Source organism: Cynara cardunculus, assembly GCF_001531365.2.
Source record: "Cynara cardunculus var. scolymus isolate 2C chromosome LG 5, CcrdV1, whole genome shotgun sequence".
NCBI classification, from domain to species: domain Eukaryota; kingdom Viridiplantae; phylum Streptophyta; class Magnoliopsida; order Asterales; family Asteraceae; genus Cynara; species Cynara cardunculus.
In genome coordinates, this window is record NC_037532.1 from 2,854,783 (window position 1) to 2,875,664 (window position 20,882).

General features: G+C 38.0%; 1 protein-coding gene across 7 annotated transcripts; it reads right to left on the bottom strand.

Moving 5' to 3' along the window:
* Positions 1 to 1,142: 1,142 nt before the first annotated feature.
* On the bottom strand, positions 1,143 to 20,882 carry LOC112512118 (chromatin modification-related protein EAF1 B-like). Of its 7 annotated transcripts, XM_025117944.1 has the most exons (26): positions 20,775 to 20,882; positions 20,573 to 20,688; positions 18,991 to 19,049; positions 18,271 to 18,469; positions 18,122 to 18,176; positions 17,932 to 18,029; positions 16,654 to 17,834; positions 16,394 to 16,536; positions 16,173 to 16,292; positions 15,840 to 15,995; positions 14,257 to 14,448; positions 13,909 to 13,989; positions 10,606 to 10,663; positions 10,021 to 10,529; positions 9,880 to 9,933; positions 8,979 to 9,036; positions 8,686 to 8,774; positions 8,526 to 8,588; positions 8,342 to 8,422; positions 7,900 to 8,037; positions 7,667 to 7,783; positions 6,720 to 6,823; positions 6,321 to 6,536; positions 5,395 to 5,740; positions 2,843 to 4,286; positions 1,143 to 1,522 (listed from the first exon to the last, which is right to left on the bottom strand). In XM_025117944.1, the coding sequence occupies exons 4-25, from the start codon at positions 18,414 to 18,416 to the stop codon at positions 2,970 to 2,972; spliced, it is 5,322 nt and encodes a 1,773-aa protein (XP_024973712.1). In that variant the 5' UTR covers positions 18,417 to 18,469; positions 18,991 to 19,049; positions 20,573 to 20,688; positions 20,775 to 20,882; the 3' UTR covers positions 1,143 to 1,522; positions 2,843 to 2,969. The 7 variants fall into 7 exon arrangements, with proteins under 7 accessions (XP_024973712.1, XP_024973717.1, XP_024973716.1 ...); XM_025117949.1 differs by lacking the exon at positions 18,991 to 19,049 and having other exon boundaries at positions 8,526 to 8,579; positions 10,021 to 10,514; XM_025117948.1 differs by lacking the exon at positions 18,991 to 19,049 and having other exon boundaries at positions 10,021 to 10,514.

Genomic DNA, 20,882 nt, shown 5'->3' on the forward strand with positions numbered 1-20,882 from the left:
ACGTATACATTTTGACTTTTTGATGTCAATATTTATCTTTAAGTGTATATATGATTATTTATTAAACGTGTTATGTTAAATTTTCAAAAGCTTAAGTTATATATACAACTACTTAAATTTGGGTTGAGACGAAAGTAAAAACCATAAAATAACACTGAAACTTTACTTTAGAACATTGTGAAGGTATACAAAATACTGATCATTTGCAATAAAAATGCTGTGAAATATTTTGTTGTGAAAGTTTAGTGTTATACATATGATCTCATGAAAACAATTTGATCTCACAAGATATTACAGTGTGGATGATTTGATATCCAACCTGTAATCGCAACGATCCAATTGCAAGAGTTGAGAAGTGGAGCACATGATAGAGTTGAACGCTTCTAATATTCTTTTCCTTGGCACAACTGAGCCTTCCTGGACTTGAACCAGAGACCTCGCCTGTGAGGTAAATGATCGCACCTACGGTTCAACCAATTGGGAGAGAATCAATAGATTCCTTTTTCAGGAGCGATTCATCTTCCCGGTTACCACTTATCATGTATGATATAAATGAACATCAAAAAGTCATCCAATTCAATAATAGTTACTCGACAAAATTTGGGTAGATTCTTATCGAAGAAATTGAACTACCATACAGAACTTATATATTTAGATCGGTGTTAATATATTTGGTGTTCGATTTATTGAAATATTTATTTTTAAGTACTATGGATAACTGGTCAGTATAGTTAGATAACTGATTCAAAATACTGAATGAATCCAATTCAATTTAACAACGATAATAGAACTAATTCAATCCAATCACCTCATTGAAACTGGATTGGATCGATTCAGAATTCAACACATCCAACAAATAATTGGATTAAACCTCTTCCATCCGTGAGACAAAAAGAATGGAGAGATGCCATTTTTACAAATACACCTTTTACATCTATCACGTTCTTTAATCAGATAGAAAGGAAAAGGCCAAACTTCGTCTCGCAGTTGGGAGGGAAACGTAAACGAAATTTGCCCTCTTATTTCTTTCCTTTCACACCCTTTCCTTCAAAAAAAGGGTTGCGGACAACAATTACAAGATCATGATCAAATCCTCGAAAACTAAAAAGAAGGGTTTCTATTTAGTGTGTTAAAACCGTAAATAAAGGACAGAAAAGTTACAGGAACTAACATTGATCTACATGTACACTAGTATTTACAAAATTCCCCAAGGCATTTGGCCAATTAACAATGACAACTATACCCCTACTACCAAGGGCCAATGATACAGAAAGCACTAACCAATGGGTTCCAAAAATATAATATAAAAAATAAAACAAAAAAAAATATTTTTCAACAAAGGAGTGATGGGAACTATGTACACATACCTCTGCTGCTGCTGCTGCTACTGCTGATGATGATGATGGTTATATATACAAAATACCCACAAATTTGAGCCTACCAACATTACTTCAGTTAACCCCCTATTGCTGCCTGTTTTCATCCTTCTACTAACTGCCTGATGGGAAACTATGAACATAATCTGCAAGGTATATCAAAAGTAAGAACTACTAGTCTGTTAAAAATGTTGTATCTTATGAAATGTAACTAAATAAATCAACCACCACTGTAATCTATATATATATATATATATATATAGAGAGAGAGAGAGAGTGAGGTTGAAGGGGAAAATTCCTCAATAAATGAAAAACTGAGGAACACCCTCAATCATTCTCATCTGTACAGTATGCAGTATGCACATATGTGCATACCGTCTAGATGAACGTTTACCAGAGTGTTCCTCAGTTTTTCATTTTTTTGCGGTTTTCCCTTGAACACACACACACACATATATACACAGAGAGAGAGAGAGGTGAATTATCATGCAACCCTTTACATTTGTACAACCAATACAACTCATTCTTAACCGTCTATTTAATTTGATGAATATGTGATTTCATAAAAGTTTTGATTGTTTCCTAATATAAAGTATTGATTATAATTAATAAACCCTAGTTATCTTTCGTAAATATTCAAATCAAAATAAATGAACTCTCATCATTTCCATAAATATCTCAATTGATTGGGTTGCATTGGCTATACAAATGTGATGGGTTGCATTGGCTATACAAATGTGATGGGTTGCATTTGAAATGTCCTCTCTCTCTCTCCATATATATATATATATATATATACACACACACACACACATGATTTGCACGTGCATACAAGCAATTGAAAACGCCTCCTGATTTTAATGCACGTTTGCATGTTATATACATGTGCATACCATGCAGATGAAGGGGTAACCAGAGAGTTCCTCGGTTTTTCAATTTTTTTTTTTGCAGTTTTTCCTTGAACCTGACCCAATATGTGTGTGTGTGTGTGTGTGTGTGTATTTCACATGTGAATACATTTATACTCATGTAGACACCGATCCCTCTACATTGCATGCAAAGAGTCCAGATTTTAACATGTACAAATGTTACTTCTTGTCGTGCCTGATTCAGTGACAATTATAGGAATGTACTCCTTCCGTCCCAAAAAAAATTGTCCAAATTTTTGTTCTAATTTGTCCTCGAATAAAAGTTCACTTTCAAAAGCAAGTGCCAACTTTCCAATTCTATTCTTAATTTAAGAGATGAAGAAACCCAATACTATTTACTCCCTCTACTATTAAGGGTAAAATTGGAAAGTCGGCACTAACTTTGGGACGAATAGAATAGCTTTCTCCATAATTGACGATATTAGAAATAGTTTCCCGTGATGTTTCATAACAAACATCATCAGGAGCAGCAATTCTAAACATAACTTTGTGTGTGGTCTATGCAATGTGGTTGCAGAAAAATAAGAAGAAACAAACCTGTACATTGCTATTACATGTGAACGACAGCCCAACCTGAATGGCCCAGCACCAGTCACCCAAAAAACCCGAAATAGATTTGCTCCATTCCTGCCCAAAATCAGTGGGCCCAGATGGGAATCGTCAGCTATGAAGACGGCTGCTGTTGCCACTGTACACCAGTATCACGTCCAATGGAATTAGGCAAGCTGTCCGATGAAGACTGCTTATGAACACCACCACCATGGTTAACCGTTGGTCCCGAATGTTCACTCCCAGTCCCAGCACTGCTTGATTGAGGCGGAGACAATCCCGTTCGACCCTTACCAAATTGTGTTGCATTATCCGAGACTACACCCGAATCATAAAATGGCTCAGATGTCTTCCAATTTGGAGCTCCAGCTCCGGCTCCTGCCACAGGTGATTCACTACTCGTTGCATCATTAGAAGGCACCTGAGGAAGTGAAACAGTCGTATTTGTAGCTTGCACCTTGCTTGTAGGCAGGTCGGAAGAATTTGCTTTTCGATTCTGTACCATTCTTTGAGCAGGTGTTGCTTGAGTTTGACCCACCAACTTTTGGGGTGGCTGCGGCTGGCGGTGATTGGTAGAAGTCATGACGGATGGTGGTGCATGAATGTTGCTGGTATCAGATGAAAGAGAAGGCTTTTGTGGTTGACTTGGATATCTCTTCTGCTGTTGTGATTGATTTAAAGACGAATGAGGCATCTGCTTCGCAGATGGTCCAGAATATACGTTTCCCTGACCACTTTGCAGCAAATGATGCATAACCCGCGGTTCGCCTTTCTCTGCAACCGATTGACCTCCGGATACGCCATTCAGAAGAGAGGAACCTCCTTTCATAACTTTCGCCTGCTGCTGAGATTGTGAAACTTGAGGGTGTTGCCTGCCGGGTTGTTGAAACTGTGGTGGCTGGCGGTGTCGCTGAAGCTTCACCGCCTGATTCCCGCCCGTTTGAGGGTTACGCAAAAGTGGTGGTGCTGGATGTTTCTGTGGATGTTGAGGCATTGGATTCAAGGAGGGTGTCCCAATAGGTGAAACCGACACTGGTGGAGAAGATTGTGTTTGTATTTGCGTACTACTTTGAGGAGATGAAACTGGAAGTTGAGATTGTTGTGGTTGTCCATGTGGCATCATGGGATTGGACGTGCCAAATTGTTGTTGTAGCAAACGGTGTTGTTGTAGTTGTCTTTCTTTGATGAAACGCATTCCATAGGACGGATGTTGAGCATTGGTTGCATGATGTGGATGAGAATTACTATTTGGCATGCGGGGAGATTGTTGGGGGGACATTGGATGTGCTTGCTGCTGCTGATGGAGCGGGTATGACAGAACGGGCGGTTGGGAATTCTGATTCGGAAAAGAACCCATTCCACCTGGCGGTACCTGCTGCATCTGAAGATCCGGTGCCATAATTTGCCTTTGATGGTCGGTATTCTGGTTCGGCTGTAACCAAAAATCATATCACAAGTTAAGACACATAAAATACCTAGTAAAAAGATAGTAAATGCACAACCGATGAGAGGGTGATAAAATTATATGGCTTTCATTGTGTAGTCTGCTATCAGAAAATATTGATAATCAAAAGAAACTTAGGGCCTGGTTGTTAGTGGCTTACTGAGCTTTAATAGGACTTGCAGCTTATTCAATCAGCTATATTATATATGGCTGTTTGATAGTGGCTTAATGATATAGAAAATGGCTTATTTAGTAAGCTTCTAGGGGCAGCTTTATGTAGAAAGCTAAGTATTTTCCAAACATGTCCCTCCCAATTAAAAAACAGGCTCCTTCCATCTATGAAAAAACCTTCACAAACAAAAACCTTTTCAATCTATAGATTGATTAATCCACACAGATAGTTTTATCCATACATGACTTAATAGAAAACCAACCAAACAGCCCCTTAGGGGCCAGTTAACCAAATGCTTACCCGTAAGCACTTCCAACACTCTAACTTACTTTACGGGGTAAGATTGCAGTCCATCAAAAGGGTATCGTATGCAACAATTTACCCAGTAAGCGCTTACCGGGTAAGAGTTGTCACCCTCACTTACCAGGTAAGACTCTCCACCCTTACCATAGCTCTTACAGGGTTAGATCCTCGGCCCGGTAAGTGCTCACCGGGTAAACGTTTGGTAAAAGGCCCCTTAAAAATTAGAATGCTCTCAGAAATTTCGAAAGGCAGCCATTATGAAATTTGCATACAGAAAGAGTCAAACTATTTCTGAAATCAACGATTGTGGTTCCAAACCCCGCATACAGCTAACCAAGAAGTAGAAAGTAACATGAACCCAGTTTATAAAAATGCCTCTGCATCACCTTTTTCGATCATCCTACTTGAAATCATATAATCCCTCCGTCACAAAATAAATGTCCACAATGAAAAAACCACACAGTTTTAGAAATATGTAATTATTAGCCTTTTTAATCAACTAAATGGCAATTGTACCCTTACTTTTGGAAGTGGACATTTATTTTGGGATGGAGGGAGTAACATACAATTTGATATTTAAATAGCCACGCACCAAGCAAATCAAAATGATGTGTAACTCACCCTCGTCATATGCAAAGCCTCACGAGGTCTCACCGAGTTCCCTTGGCTAGGTCCAGCCCCAGCCTGGATATTGGCAGCGGTTGGCATCCCCACACCAGAACTCAACATAGATGGAGAAGCAATCCCTTGAAACCCTGGTCTCGTCATTGTCATGTTTCTATTCATGACACCGGTACCATTCCCACCAGGTAACATACGAACGCCTCGATCAGTTCCTGAATGGGTCCCAGAAGGCAAACTTGACTGTTGTATGTTCCTTGCAGACAACATTTGATTGTACTGTTGCATTCTATGCTGGTCGTCTATCGATAAGGAACCTGTTCTAGGAATCCCGTATCTTCCTTCCCTAAACAAGCACATATAAAATAAAGTTTAATATTTTATCAAGAATTTCCTATTATATAAAAGATAAAGATTTTGATAGAACTTTAAATCAAAGTCTGATATCAGAGGAAAACATGTCCTCTCAAGTAGGGGTGTAAACGAGCCGAGCCGAATGGTAGGTTATTCGACCTCAGCTCGAAAAAATTATACCAGGCTCGAGCTCGAATAACTTTTTCAATGTAGGGCACGAGCTTGAATATTTTTTGAGTTATCGAGCTCGATGCTCACTTACGGGGCTCGTAATCATGATCGATTAACTCATTTATTGGCTCGATGTTTATAATTTTTATATTTTTATTGTATTATTTATGAGCATATGAGCATGTTTGGATCGAACAAGTATATGCTCGAATGGCTCGGCTCGGCGCCGCTCGAAAAATTTAATCGAACTTTCGAACGAGCCGAGTCGAGCATTGGTTTTATGAAGCTTGACTCGTTAAGTTAAACGAGTTCTATCTTGTGTTCGAGATCCACGCGAGCTCGATTATTAAGCTAGAGCTCTAGATAAACGACCTACAGTCTCAAGCTATTTATAGCATTACCTGACAGAGGGACTAAGTGGAGCAGATGCAGAGACCAAGTGACTGCCATGAACCATATTAGAAGAACCCGGTAGTGAGGAAGCCGAACTAGAGCCAGGAACCATTGGTGCTGCATTGCCATGATTCGGAACTGGTAACCCACCAGTATGAGGACCTTGATAACCAATCGGAAGAAAATCTGGACTCGATGAAATTGCATCGCACAGATCAAGAGGCCTTCATAGGATAATTGACAGAAATGGTATCAGGTATCATAAATAAAGCAAAAGAAGTAGACAATTAACAAGAACTACAGAAAGAAATGGTAAGAATTAAATCATAAAATATGATCTTGAAATAACGATTCCCATATGGATACAAGTATGACCTGCTAATAGCAATCAAAACGAAAAAGCTTACGTGAGAACAGGTCCACCATTGAGGTTATTTGGGCAGACTTGAGAAAGCGCGAGTGCATGAGAACCATGAGGCTGCTGGAGTTGCTTTGGATCCTGATTATCGTTCTTTGGCAGAAAAATAGAAATCAAACAGATTACATGAGTTCAAAACTCGACATACATAAACCACAAAAGAGTTTAAAAAAAAACCACAAAAGAGCTATGTTTAGTACCCTCCTTTTACCACCCTTATTAGTGTAAACATGACCCTCTTTTCTACATAATACGAAGAGACCATTTTTATTTAAAAACATGCCTATTATGCAACAATCAAAGTTGTTAAAAGCTCAGGCGCACTTAGGTGCAGAGGGGTACCGAGGCCTAGGCATGAGGCGCAGACCTCAGAGGAATGTGAGGCACATCTATCAATATATATAGGTTTATATACACACATACATAGTTACATACAACTCAAATATGCAGCAAGTACAAGCCTCCAATGCAGCAACCAGTAGTACTTTGATAGAGGCATAAGGGAGAAGGGTCTAAAGCGTGAGCCGTGAGGGAGAAGTTTTACGGGCTGGATATTTATAGGCAAGAAGGCTTGGAGTTCTAAGAACTAGGTATTTAATATTAGGGTTTGACTTATGTCATCTATTTTAATAACTCTTTTTTTAATAAGTCCAGGGAGATGAGAAGATGAGAAAGCTTATTTAATATTAGGGTCTGACAAGGTATTTACTAACTCTTTATGACGCGAGCCTTAGCCAAGACATAGCGCCTTAGCGAGCTTCGTGAATACGCCTCGACTTTAAAAAAGCCCAAGACCTTGAGCCTCAAAGACTAGGCATGTCTGAGGCGTGCTTTTAACAACTATGGCAACAAAAACTGGGAATATAATTTTTTTAAGAACCAATGCCATTTCCGAATAATGATGACAGCATTCAAAAGAAATATCAGGGAAGTCACCTGTGCCTTCCTATAATGATGCTTTTGCCAAATCATAATCATCTTCTCAAAATGATATTTGAGTGTATCCTCTTCCATTGGTCCCTGCAGCCGTTGAAACAATTGTCTCGCACTTCCCTGTGTGAGACACACACATACAAAAGAAACTATCAAGCTCAAGGGTGAATGGTAAAGCATGAACAATCATATACAATACTAAGCATGTAGAAAGAATAAGTAAGAACAAATATTGCCTCTGGAATGCCAGGCAACGTTGACGGATAAGGTTGTGACGACCCAGAATCCTCAGCACTATCAGCACCATCACCGGTGTTCCTATCCATTAATATTTTGTGGCGCTCTTTGCATTCCTTGGAATTGCGAGAGATGCACTTCACGTGTTGAACAGAATAAAACAACGTTAATCAATGACAAAAGAATGTGATAATGATTAGTAAGCAACAGAGATAAGACAAACAGAACAAGAAAGAAGACATCCAACTTTTTAGGTGTTCATTTACTAATGCCATTTCAAATTTTTTGCCAAGACAAGATATGCCTTATTTGCAAGAAATTAATCAACAGAATCTTCGTAATCCTCCAGTCCAGGTTAGAGAACAAAACAAGAAATCGTTTGCATGAACAATTATTCTATATGATAAATATATATAGAAAAGATGCCAATAGAGTAATCACCTTAAATTGCAAAGTGCTGTTGATAGCATCACTTATGAGTTCCCAGTTGGCACCCATGTCGTGAACTAGCACAACAAGAGCCTGAGGTGGCAAAGAATATTTTTAGTGATACATTGCATCAATTTCTCGACAAAAATATAATTGCCATAGTGGCAAACAGAAAAAAGAAACTGAATAGTTTAACCTGATCTTCAAATAACGACCATGGACTTCCTGAACCTTGCTGCCCAGCAGGGGTCTGCAGGGACTGTTTTTAGAAAAAGCTTAATAACCCCATGCAAGAGGAAGGCGGAGCACAATTAGGAGTAACACAAGAACTTGACAGGTCAATCATTTCATAATACCTTAAGTGATTTCGCTTTCCTACCACGGTCACGCACAAGTAATTTCATGAACTTATTTGGGTTGGACATATTATTCATCTGCGAAGCACCTGTGAATTGAACCAGCCAAGGGAAAAAGAATGTCAGATTATTATCTAGTGATTCATATAATCATCTTTGGCTTTGTCAAGATATGATGACCGTAAAAACCATCATGGAAGGTTTTCAAGATGTGGTTGAGAAAGATACGGAAGATACAAAATCACCATTAAAAATAAACCTGAAATACACACATTAGGATAAAAGAGCTATACCGCTGTTCCCATTGGAATCAAATTGACGAGTATCCAGCCTCCTCTTTGAATGATCCTTCTGCAATCCAAAGACATGCAAGATATCGGATGTCAATTACTAATAAGAAACACAACATTGTTTGAGTTATATGTAATTCACGTTATGACCAGATACGCTAAGCATCAGGAATCTGTTTAGCTACTATCTTGTGTTATTAGAGAAGGAAGATAAGTTATAGTGAATCTCTGAACAATAATTCAGAAATATCAGGAATCATGTTATTCAAGCAATTTTCTTCCATTGAAGCATGCTTAAGGCATGAGGAAAGAACCGAGTTTTGCGTTCTATCCAGACAAAAAACTTTGTTTGCATTATATTTCAGATCATTCAAGAGGAATTTCTCCAAAGTGAACCAACAGTCAGGGTTTTGAAATCCAAAATCCTTTCTATCTCATGAAACAGAGCCGTACTCGGCAATGGCATTAAGCTGTCCATTCAGTTGCTATGACTTTTTTTAAGCTCAACCCGTACACCTTGACGGTACTGAATGGTAAATATATAAAGATGGCAGAAGCCAGACATATGCAGAAAACCAGAACTCTCATTTCCTTGAAGATGGTAACTTAATGGGTGGTTCCCACTGCCATTTCAAGCAATACACAGCTACATGGTTATGAGTAATCTTCCTTAGTTGTTGATGTTACACACTAAACATAGAACAAAGGCTATCCATAAAAATTAGTACTATTGTGAGTAACTGATTTCATGCAACCCTTTACCTCCTAATTTTTATTTCTTTTAGCCAATAAACAACATATGATGGTATATATATATATATATATCAGTAATTCAGTTCTAGTGTTCGTGACTGATTCAAATTGATGTCTTTATCACTAACCAGAAAAAATATATTAGTATTACCTGGTCATTTTGAATATTAGAGTCAAGCGGCCATCGGTGCTCATACGTGGATCCCTGCAATGCAGTAAGTTGACATTAAAAGCCAAAAGGGTAAATAATAGAAATTAAATGACATTAGGAACTCAAAATAATTTTACATACAGGATGTTTTGCCTTCTTTTTCTTTTTAGGTTGATTTGATACTTCTGTCATGTCAAACTGCCACTGCTTTTCATAGTCCCCCACTGATTCCGCTTCCATATTGCTTGGTATCTGTGGCCCACCATGTAGAGAACTTTGCTCATCCTGAAAGGAATTGGTATCACCACTTGAAGCATCTGCTCTAGTTGATGCCTGAATATAACCAGAAGTTCCAGAAAACCTCTGCCTGGAAGCAGTTCGCACACGTTTTGTGGGAATTGAAACATTTATACTGCTGGCAGGTCGTTTCCCACTTAACACAGAAGGTTGAATCCCAATATTTCTTTCAAGGGGTTGCATGAAAGACAAATCAACTCCCATCTCATATGATCTTGCACCATATGACCTGAACTGTTTCCTTTTCTTCTGAGCAGTTTTTGACGACCTGCTACCTTCAAATGCTCCTGGCAAATAATATGTGCTTGTTTCTCCCTCCTCCTCTTCAAGTGTATTATCTTGAGATCCAAAGGCTACATGGTTAGAAATATTCACTCAACATAATTTCTATGAAAAGGTCCAAGTAATCTGCACCAACTCTTATAATACCTGCAACAGCATCATACCCAGAGGCATCCACTTCCTCTTGCATGCTACTGCCAGTTCTCTGGAGAAGAACAAAGTATGTCATTAGGCTTGCCATTCCTTCAAACAAAAAGTTTACTCTAACCCAACCCCCCCCCCTCCCCCACCCCACCAAAAAAATGATCTCTACATTATCTAAGGTTTATGAGTTTCAAAGAAGTGGGATTTTAGATTCTAGTGGTGCCAAATAATAATATAGACTACACATCAAATTCTTTGCAGTTTGTACCAATTAAGAGATAGCTCATCTAACAGTTTAAAGTAGGCATGGACCGTTCAGTTTTTGAGGAAGAGTTGCACCATGACACATTACAAACCACTTAGGTGCACAAGATTTTACCTCTTCCATCATAATAAAATGGCAGGACATATAGTTCAGCAAATATGCTTGACTATAAGTTAAATTTCTAAAATACCCTTCAGAACTGATAAATAGGGGATTTTGTTGACCAAAATCAATAGTCAAATAGGCAGCAAATAAGTAACACCCGGGTGATCATTTATCAGAAAATGGAACATTGCAAGTAATATGAAACATACCAAATGGAAATTGTTGCAATTACTTCCAGAAGAGCATGGAAGCATATTGCAGATGTCGCCCTAAACTTATATACTTCCTTATCATCACGTAAACTTTAGACCATTCAATCAATCAAATCTATATCCAACTTCTATCCATGCATCTTCAGTACACTAAACAGATCCTTTGTCATTTCATATAAGTCAACTTTTCTCTAGTCTACCCCACCCATGCATTGTATTAGAGCGCAGAAAGATGAGGGGACACTCAACCATTTGCCCCATGAAATGAAAATTTAACTATACTAATGTTATATTAACTATATTTGGTTTTACCCTAATGCTTTCCATCTCTCCTATGTCCGTAGTTGTGGCAATAGACAATTAAATAATATGTAATTCTCTTCCCTCAAGTTAGTAGTTGGAATAAATAGAATGTGCCAACTGCCAAATATAGTCTTCTTGTTTCCTTCCCTGCGCAAGTAACCAAAAAGATGGTCATAGGACCATTAATAATTTCCATAACAAGTATCAATTAGCTTATCTAACCGCTAATTTAAATTCCGATTTTCAGCTACATTCCCATTGTCCCAAGTTTAAGTGTCTACTCCCCTTCTCAACCACCCCACACTTGGTGTCCACTTTCCTTTTGACTAAAAGATTTGCTCACAATTCCTAACCATCCACATTTAGGAAAATGAAAACATTAAAACCTTGCCACTAGTTGGGAGAAATTAATACATGATGTTTGGTAGAGCTGTCAACAAAGTTCTGCAGTTCTTGGTCTACGTATCATATACAATTGTTCCTTCCCTTATTTTCCACTAACCTTGCCATTGGTAGAGCTAAGCAATTATTTTTTAAATTTCTATCATCAAACACCTTTTTCCATATATTAATTATATAAATATAACTACTCTCAACACGGTCTCCACTCACAGTGAAAGGAGTAGAAATAAGAAGTTCCATTCATATCAAATTTAAACTTACTTTTGTTGTACTGTTTGCTCAACATGGGCAATCAAACCTATATCCACAGCAATAATAATTACAACAGAGATTTTTCAACCTTTTTTAGTTGTATTTTGTTTATTGTAGCTTGTTCCACCAACTAACCTCACAAACACTCAACAATATACTAATATAGACTCAATAGCTAAGAAACCTGTACAAAGTCAGGATCACCATATTCACTACACAGAGATCCAGGAGCCAAGCACATACTCGATTCCGTATGCCCTAATGCAGAAGCAGAACCATATTAAATTTGGAAGCTCACTGACTGTTAACCCATAATTTAAGCAGTCATTGCTGGAAGAAGTTTATTACCCAAGTTAATTGCTCCATAGCAGATTAGCGTCATTGGTGGCCCAAGTAAACTGAAACTGTGTCACCCAAGCACCCAGTTGACACTAAACTAATGCTTAGTGAGTGAACCAACAAGCATTCTCCAAGAAATGCTCCATATTTCTAGAATTCTATAGGACCTCATGGTGCTCTGAATACATTAGGTTGCACTTCATCTTGTAGTATTTCCTACAACTCTCTAGATTTCTCTGTATACATAGAATGTTAGAAGTAGCCTGCTTATTTAGCAGGAGAACCTTACAGGCTGCTTGTATCTAAAATTTTCACCATGCATATATAAAGGGAAGTTCCTCATTTTTCCACCAAGGAAAAACTCCAAGAAAGTCTTCAAGAAACTCTAACAGCATCATAACTTCCATTCCCTACAATTTTTTGTGTAAATTCATTCATGGCCCCTTAGCAAGCGAATAAGGTTGTAGCATCCTCACAAACAAGCAAGGTGCTCAGGCTCCACAGTTGGTTAAGGCGAAAACACTGACCTATGGCAGTAAGCTACAAACTACGTTAGATGTTCCCATTCATGTGGGGAAAAAAATTAGTGCAGGTTTGGGATTCAATCACCTTCATCTCATGAATGATGCTAAAGCAGTAAAGCTAGGGGAGTATAGTTCAGAAGTTACAAATGAAAATGTGAGAGGCGTGTTCAGCACTCCCAAAAAGTGAAGACAATTTACAATGGGCCACAATGGAAGTCCTGTTTGACCAACACCAGGGCCCAATATTTTCCATCCATTTCAAGCTCATCGTCATCAAATTAGCCAAATGGATATTAGACAATGCTACAATCCGTATGATAGGGATTGTGGGCAAGTGACGGTTTATAGATAGGCAAGTGTTGTTTATAAGGAAAGGAAAGAAGAACCTTTTTTTTTTTTTCTACAAGACCTCAAAAGAATAGCTTCATAAGTTCATATATGACAAAATTACAGGAACTGCAAATTAATTCCTTTGATCTCAACAATATGAGAATATCAAAATCCTGTTTGACCAACACCAGGGCCCAATATATTCCATCTATTTCAAGCTCATCATCATCAAATTGGCCAAATGGATATCAGGCAGAGCTACAATCGTTATGAGAGAGAGTGTGGGCAAGTGATGGCTTATAGACAGGCAAGTGTTGGTTATAAGGGAAAGGGAATATCTTTTTCTACAAGACCATAAAAGAAGAGCTTCGTATATGGCAAGATTACAGGAACGGCCAATTAATTCTGTTGATCTCAAATATGAGTAACATACATGAGAATACATATTCTGTTGTTTGTTAGTCAAAAATTGCAGGGCAAACATAGAAAACAATATGAAAGGAAAGGAATGAGCCCTGTACTGGCAGCAGATATAACATACTTCCATAATCCCATTCTTGAGCAATGTTTTTACCTCACATTGTAGCAAATGAGATTGAATAGATTTTCTATAGGCCTCAATTGCACCAGGTGGTACAGTATAAAACAAGTCCTCCTGCATTCAGGAAACACTTAATTATATGTCCACTTAATCATACTAATAAAAGATGAACAATAGACAAGCAAATAGCTAAAATTTTGTGTCTCCAGGAAATAAGATCCTTCACGTGCATGTCTTGTCTAAAATAGGCAAGTGGAGATCATTTGCCTGTCTGTATCATTGCTTTGTGTATATTAGCAAGAAAAAGACAACTAAAACAGGTGCAATTTGATGGTTCAACTTGATGTTTTAATTGTGAAGGTGTGAAGGGTAGGTGCATACTTCTGTCAGATTATCCTCCCATGAAATGTCTATGCTGCCGAGATCAGATATCCTATCAGGAGTCACAGGTGCTTGAGCTGAGCTATACTGAGCATGAGAGGTATTATACTCCAAGAATCTCATCCCATATTGACGAAGTCCAAGCATAGAATCTTTTTTAAGACCCTCTAACTCCGATCCTTGGCATTTCACCTGTCACATGCAATATTGTTAGTTTTCATTGTATCCTTTGGCAATTCAAATATCCAAGAAACCCGGTTATTAACTGATTCCAAATCGGATAACAATTTTTGGAACCCCTCAAACGTGTATTCAGATATTCCAAATCAGATAAGATTAGCATCCATTTACAATCCTAATGCAAGAATGCTAACATGGTGATCTCAGTTATAACCGTTAATAGTTCGGGAAGAAAAGAAACTTTCTTCACAAGGCGTGCAAATCAAACATCCTAGCAAGTAGCTGGAGGTTAATGTAGAACTTATCTGGCCATGACCACATTGACCACATTCTTGATTCCAAGTGTTGCTCATAAGTCATAAATAAACCATTTAATCAAAAATCCTAACAGACCTTCTGGTGCTACAGCTACATACTCGATATATCTTACCAACATGACACCAATGTATCAGAAACTAATAGGGAGGGGAGACAGGAGAGACAGCATAAACTCTCAATGTGCATTTGCTTAAAAAGCTTAAAAATGCATTGCTCTTAAGCTTTAATCATAATCTAAGGCAAACAATCATGTCTACTAAATCTCAGGAGTCCTTGTGAGGATACATATTCAGTTAGTAACATATGTATACTATGGATCCTTATTGACTTCTTACAAACAATGTTCTAAAAGAATTCAAAAGCTTATTACAATTAACTCTTTTCAGGTTTAGAAGTTATCAAGATTCAAAACAAATAGTTAGCCAGTTGCCTTTAGGGAAGAAAACTCTGCAGATGTCTAAAAAGTAACTTTAGGAAGGCTATAGAACAACATGACGGATTTGTTGAAATGAAGAGCAGCCATGATATGTGGATCATTCTTTCAACATTTCACTTGCATCACCAATCATGTCACTGAAGAAGTAAGATGTACTCTCATGCCAGAAATGTCAAACCAACACAATGGATGGTTAGAGACTAGCATAACTCAAGAATAAATATGCTATAAGGAACAATGAGTAAATACAATCATTACAAGAAACATTTAGTGCCCTAAATGACTAATAGTCCATTATCTTCAACAAATATATACATATGTGTGTGTGAGTGTGTGCATGCGACGACCTGTGTTGTGAAAAATGCAACGTTTGACTTGACACTGAGTTTAAGATAAGTCTTTTGACCAGTAACTAAATAATTAAATACAACTTAACATGACAAAGTTGAGATAACTTGTGGACCGCAATCATGCTTGAACAATATCTTGCAGTGGTAGCTGAAGAGCATATAGATAAATTTGAAAAAAGAATCTTTCTGAAAGAACTGTTGCATTTGTTGGGACAAACCAAAATAGAAAATGCTGCATTTTTGGGAAGGAGGGAGTACTTTATTTTTCTGGTTTATCAGTTTAGAACTTATTTGTTCACCTGCACTGTGTGCCAGAACTCCATGACAGCTTCTGCCAAGGTATGAGCAACTTCTTTTTGCTTCCACAGTGAATTCTGTTGTTGAAACCGGACCCGTGAAGTATAAGCAGCGTTCCGAGAAATTTGAGCAGCTGCAGTTACCTTCCAAAGGCGCTCCTGTGTAACAACAAAACAAAAATCACGAAGATGAATTAATATACTGTAAACGTGAAAGTCAGATAATGCAAATGCATATAGAATGAAGGCATTTGTTAGTTAAATAATTCATATTAAAGTGCAAAAAAGAAATATGCATCACAACGTCAACTTCAGAAATAATCAGCAAAACTGAACCTGCGCAAAATCATTAGCCAGCCATGACATTTCTTCCAGAACAAAATGCCAATGTGATCTATGACGACCCTCGGATGAGAAGATTCCAACAGACATACCAGCTATCCTCTTCCTTTTTTCCTGTTTACAGAACAACCTCAAATCAACTACTACGGAGAGTCTTGCGCGAGAAAGATCAAATGCCATAAGGTCAAAAAACAAAGAGAACGTAGAGATCAGACCTCTATAATCCGAGCTTCTTCTAATATCGAGTCCTCGTGTTCCTTGGTTGCCAGTTTCAGAGAGTTCTTAGAGAATGTGTTTTGCTGTGCACCATCAGTTGAACACTTATGCGACAGGGTAGACTCTTGAAATGAGGTGCAACCTGTACCCAGAGGTTTATCAGTGCAAATATTTATGGATTGAGAAGTGGAATCGGATCCCAAGACAGTGCAAGGTTTTCTTTCTATTTCAGAAGTAGTGCAGCCACCTAAATCAATACCTGTTGAAGAGACAGGCTCCTTCAACTCATGTTGCAAGGCATTATCACTTCCTTTCAAACCTTCTTCTTCCTTAAGTGTAGAACCATTCTCATTGCGGCTTGGAGGGTGTGGATTAGAATTATCATTGCCGATGTTCAATATCTTATCATCCTTTACTGTATTTAAATCATTGCTCTCCACACCCAGCACCTCCTTTGATGATAAATTAAGTTCCATAATCCCATTAGCATTAAAATTTCTTATACTGGTCAGTGATTCATTCTTATTATTGCCATCTAAACTTTGATCGGTTTGGCTGCATGATGATTTAAAGTTGAAACCATTAGCAAGTGATGGTGCTCCTCCATTGCAATCATTCGGTATGATTTCTTTCTCTCCTGTGTTGCCAAAAACATTTGTCTGACCCAATAAAGCCAGGTTACCAACTGTTTGTTTATCCACACCAGGCAGATGCTCAGAACCTGACAAATTTTCCAGCTCTACACGTCCAACAGATCCAGGTTCTACAGAAGACATAGAAAGTGGGGTTTCTCGAGTATCAGATGTTAAAGGTTGATCAAAAAGATCCTCTTGAGGATGTTGTGAAGCACTGGCATCCGAGACAGCAGAAAGCGGACCATTTGTTGGGCCAAGGGTTGATTTTTGGGTCTGCATACCATATGATTTTACGTCTACACGACTGTTAGAAGATAAATTCTTGGGGGACAAACTAACATTAGGACTTTTAGTCTTGGAATTAGAATTTGACAAATACTTCTGCTCCTGATTGTCTGCATCATGTACCAATCCCTTGGCATCCCTGGCAGCATGGCGAGAAGGAAAAAAGGATTGACCACTGCGAGGACCTGCATCAGTAGAACTTGATCGAGCACCATCACGATTTGGCCGAGACCTAATCCTACGCTTATATGATTTTTTGGGTAGTTCTAGAGCAACAGACTCGCCAGATTCCTTGCCATTACGACCAACATCCAACTGGGAGTAATGCTCAGACGGGGTATTATTCGTACGAGGATGCAGAGATCTTCTTTCAACTTCACGAAACTTGTTATCACCATCAAATAGCATAAGATTATCAGCACTATTGGGTTCCCCAGCTGAAGGAGCCCCTAGTCTGCCGCTACTTTCAACAGAATCTCCATGAGGAGAAGCGGTTATTGCAAAACTGCCTTTCACATCACTATGAAACCATGAGGAAGAAAAAGAGTAAGTTCAGTAATACCGATGATGACATTACAGAAAAATAGCCATTGCCTCATTACACAATTGATATAAACCTTGTCACAAAATGCTCAGGATGTTGATCTGTCAGTGAGGTCGACTGCAGGCTAACAGTTGTTGCAGTCCCAATTTTTAAGTCTAATGGATCACCACCCTGCAAATACCAAGCAACCAATCACGTATGTATACATAAAATGCTTCAAACCTTCAAAAAGAATCTAAAACTAGTTGACCAAGTCGTCATACTTTCTGTAGAAATTCTAATTCTCTTCTAAATTTCTCAGCAGCCGTAAACGTCTCCCTGCGATAAATTTATCCGCAGTGAGCATAATTTGAAGTAAGCAAAAGAAATCAAAGCAAAAACCATCAAACACAAAGAAAAACAACATTTCTACCTAAGCTCTGCCTGAGTTTTCTCAAGATCTGATGATTGCTGCGGAGATGGTGCAGAAGAAATTTCAACTCCACCATCAATAACTCCTCCCATGGAATCAACCCCAGCATCAACTAAAAGCAAAGATCCTGAAGTACATCCATGCATTCCCACTATAATAACCTACAAACGTATTTCTCCCATTGACTCAAGAACTATATCTGTTATAGGGAGAAAGAAAAAGAGAAAACCAAATGATAATACATATATTAGTTGTACACACAAATAAAGCAAATGCTAATAAGACCAACAAATAAAAAGAGGTCTTTAAACATACCAAAAGAAAAAGAACAAAACAACTATTCTAGTAACAACATTTCTAGTCAAGCATGCTAAAACCATAATGCAGACAAAATTTAAGCTAAAACTTCAGTTGAACAGAAAGTTCAGAAAACGAAAAGGACAGTAAACAGTTTGAAGAAGCAAGCCCATATACGAGTAAAACTGTAAAAGATGCCAATACAAAGCATATTTAAATTGAACAAAGACAACATTAAAATAGGAGACACAGTTAAATAATTTCTAGAGGTAAAACTAAGCTGACATGCAGAACTCTGCAAAAACATGATGTTTAGCAAAAATGTGAAATGGAAAACTGGCCTACTAATATAACTAGCCAAGTACACCACCATATGCACACAATCATTTCCATGTTTCGAATAAAGCAAGTGGTTTCACTTACAATGAAAACCTCTTAATCGTTGTAGTACGCAAACTCCTCTTTCAAACTATAGTTTGACCCTAAAAAGGATATTAAAATGATGACAAACAATTATCATGGCCACATTGAGTGGTAACAGAAATCCAACATTTTCTGGTATTCTAAAACTCAACTGCAAATAATCATGAAGTGACAGAAATGATACTCATCACATGATCTTTAATAACAAATGCTAACATCTCAATAATGCAAAACATAATTTCATTAAAGTCACTCTCCTGTGTCCAGGAATAATGCTCAACTTGATAAATTCAGCATAAGGTTGGCAAACTTGGCAACTCAGCATAAAGTCATGCCAACCTCATGATGATTTCTTAGTCGATCCATTTTCACAACCATGCACTGTGATGACAGTGGGTTGGTATTATGAAGTAGGAAAAGACATTAGATGCCACATACACAGTTACACACCACATTTGCCTCAATGTGTTCCACCCAATTAATGGATATAAATTATCAGGAACGCACTGTTGTGCATATATCCTGTCACTTTTAAATACTAATCACCACAACTTTCTCATTGTTCATCACCATCTGCCTACCAAACCCTCGTATGACAGTGTTTGGCACTTGCACATGATAGCTGATAAAATAGCTGAACATGATAGGTTTGAGATATCACAACAGTTTAGAAGCATGCCCAAGCATTAGATAATGGTCTACATGATCATCATATCAAACCAACAATCACAAGGACTATGAAGGGCAGTGGACACTGAAGCTAACCAGCATCTTATCTCAAGAAACAAGACAGTTGAGGCTGGCAAGATCTAAGCCAGATGTATGCTAATGTATCAATGACTTATAGGTTCCTAGTGAGGGCGGGTGATAAAAGAGCAAGAACAGGGAGTTATATATCATCCAATGATTGTGCATGGGGAAAGAAAGATAAGAGACATGACATTTAGCATCCATGGGCCCGCATACTTCTAGTATTAAATGATATTCAAGAGCAAAGTGGACAAACTTGGAAATCATGTGTCGTTATTAGTATAATCATAACATACTGATCATTCAATTAACAAATCCAAGAGACACTATCTGACCATTAATCACCATCAATCAAGGAGTCCAAGACACGTTAGCTAGTCATACTATACCATAATACAATTTATATGATTGCTCAGCAAACTCCTACCCGGGTTCAGTACACTACATGTTCATCATTGCTTGGCAAACTCCTATCCCTGTTCATTACACTACATGTTCATCATTGCTTGGCAAACTCCAATCCTTGTTCAGTACTCCATTGTTCAGTACACTACATAATCTCAGATTAAAAGTTCCTATCATCAATAGCATTATAAAACAGTCATGCTTGAAAACTAACAGAAAACAGAACAACCCTAGTTGCATTCGTTTGGCATTTGATCAAGTTCTATGCATGCATTCAATCAAATTGCATCATTACAACACTGCAATTGCATAATCACACATCCACTTCCCAATAATAAACCCTAGAAACAATTCCCAATAGTTCCGGTTCTAGGGTTTACATAGCATACAACATTTCGTCCGATTCTAGGGTTTCTGCGAGAAATACCTGAATTCCGAAGGGCTCTGCACCACTTTCAAGCTTACAAACCTTTCCCCCCTCCTCCTAGGGCTTTCCTTCGATGTAAGTTGCACCAATTTTCAAATATTCAAACGAATTTTGCCCTAGAAATATAAAACACGATAACATTTAATTGAACACCCCCTTTTTGAAATTGGGTACCCTAATAACACCCCAAGATCATACATACCTAATATTCATGCGTTTCTTTGGTATGTAGATTTGTGTATACAAATGTTGTGTCTTTATGTTTGTTCTTGTTCTTCTTCGAGCTCGACTTTCTCTCTCTTAAGCTTTC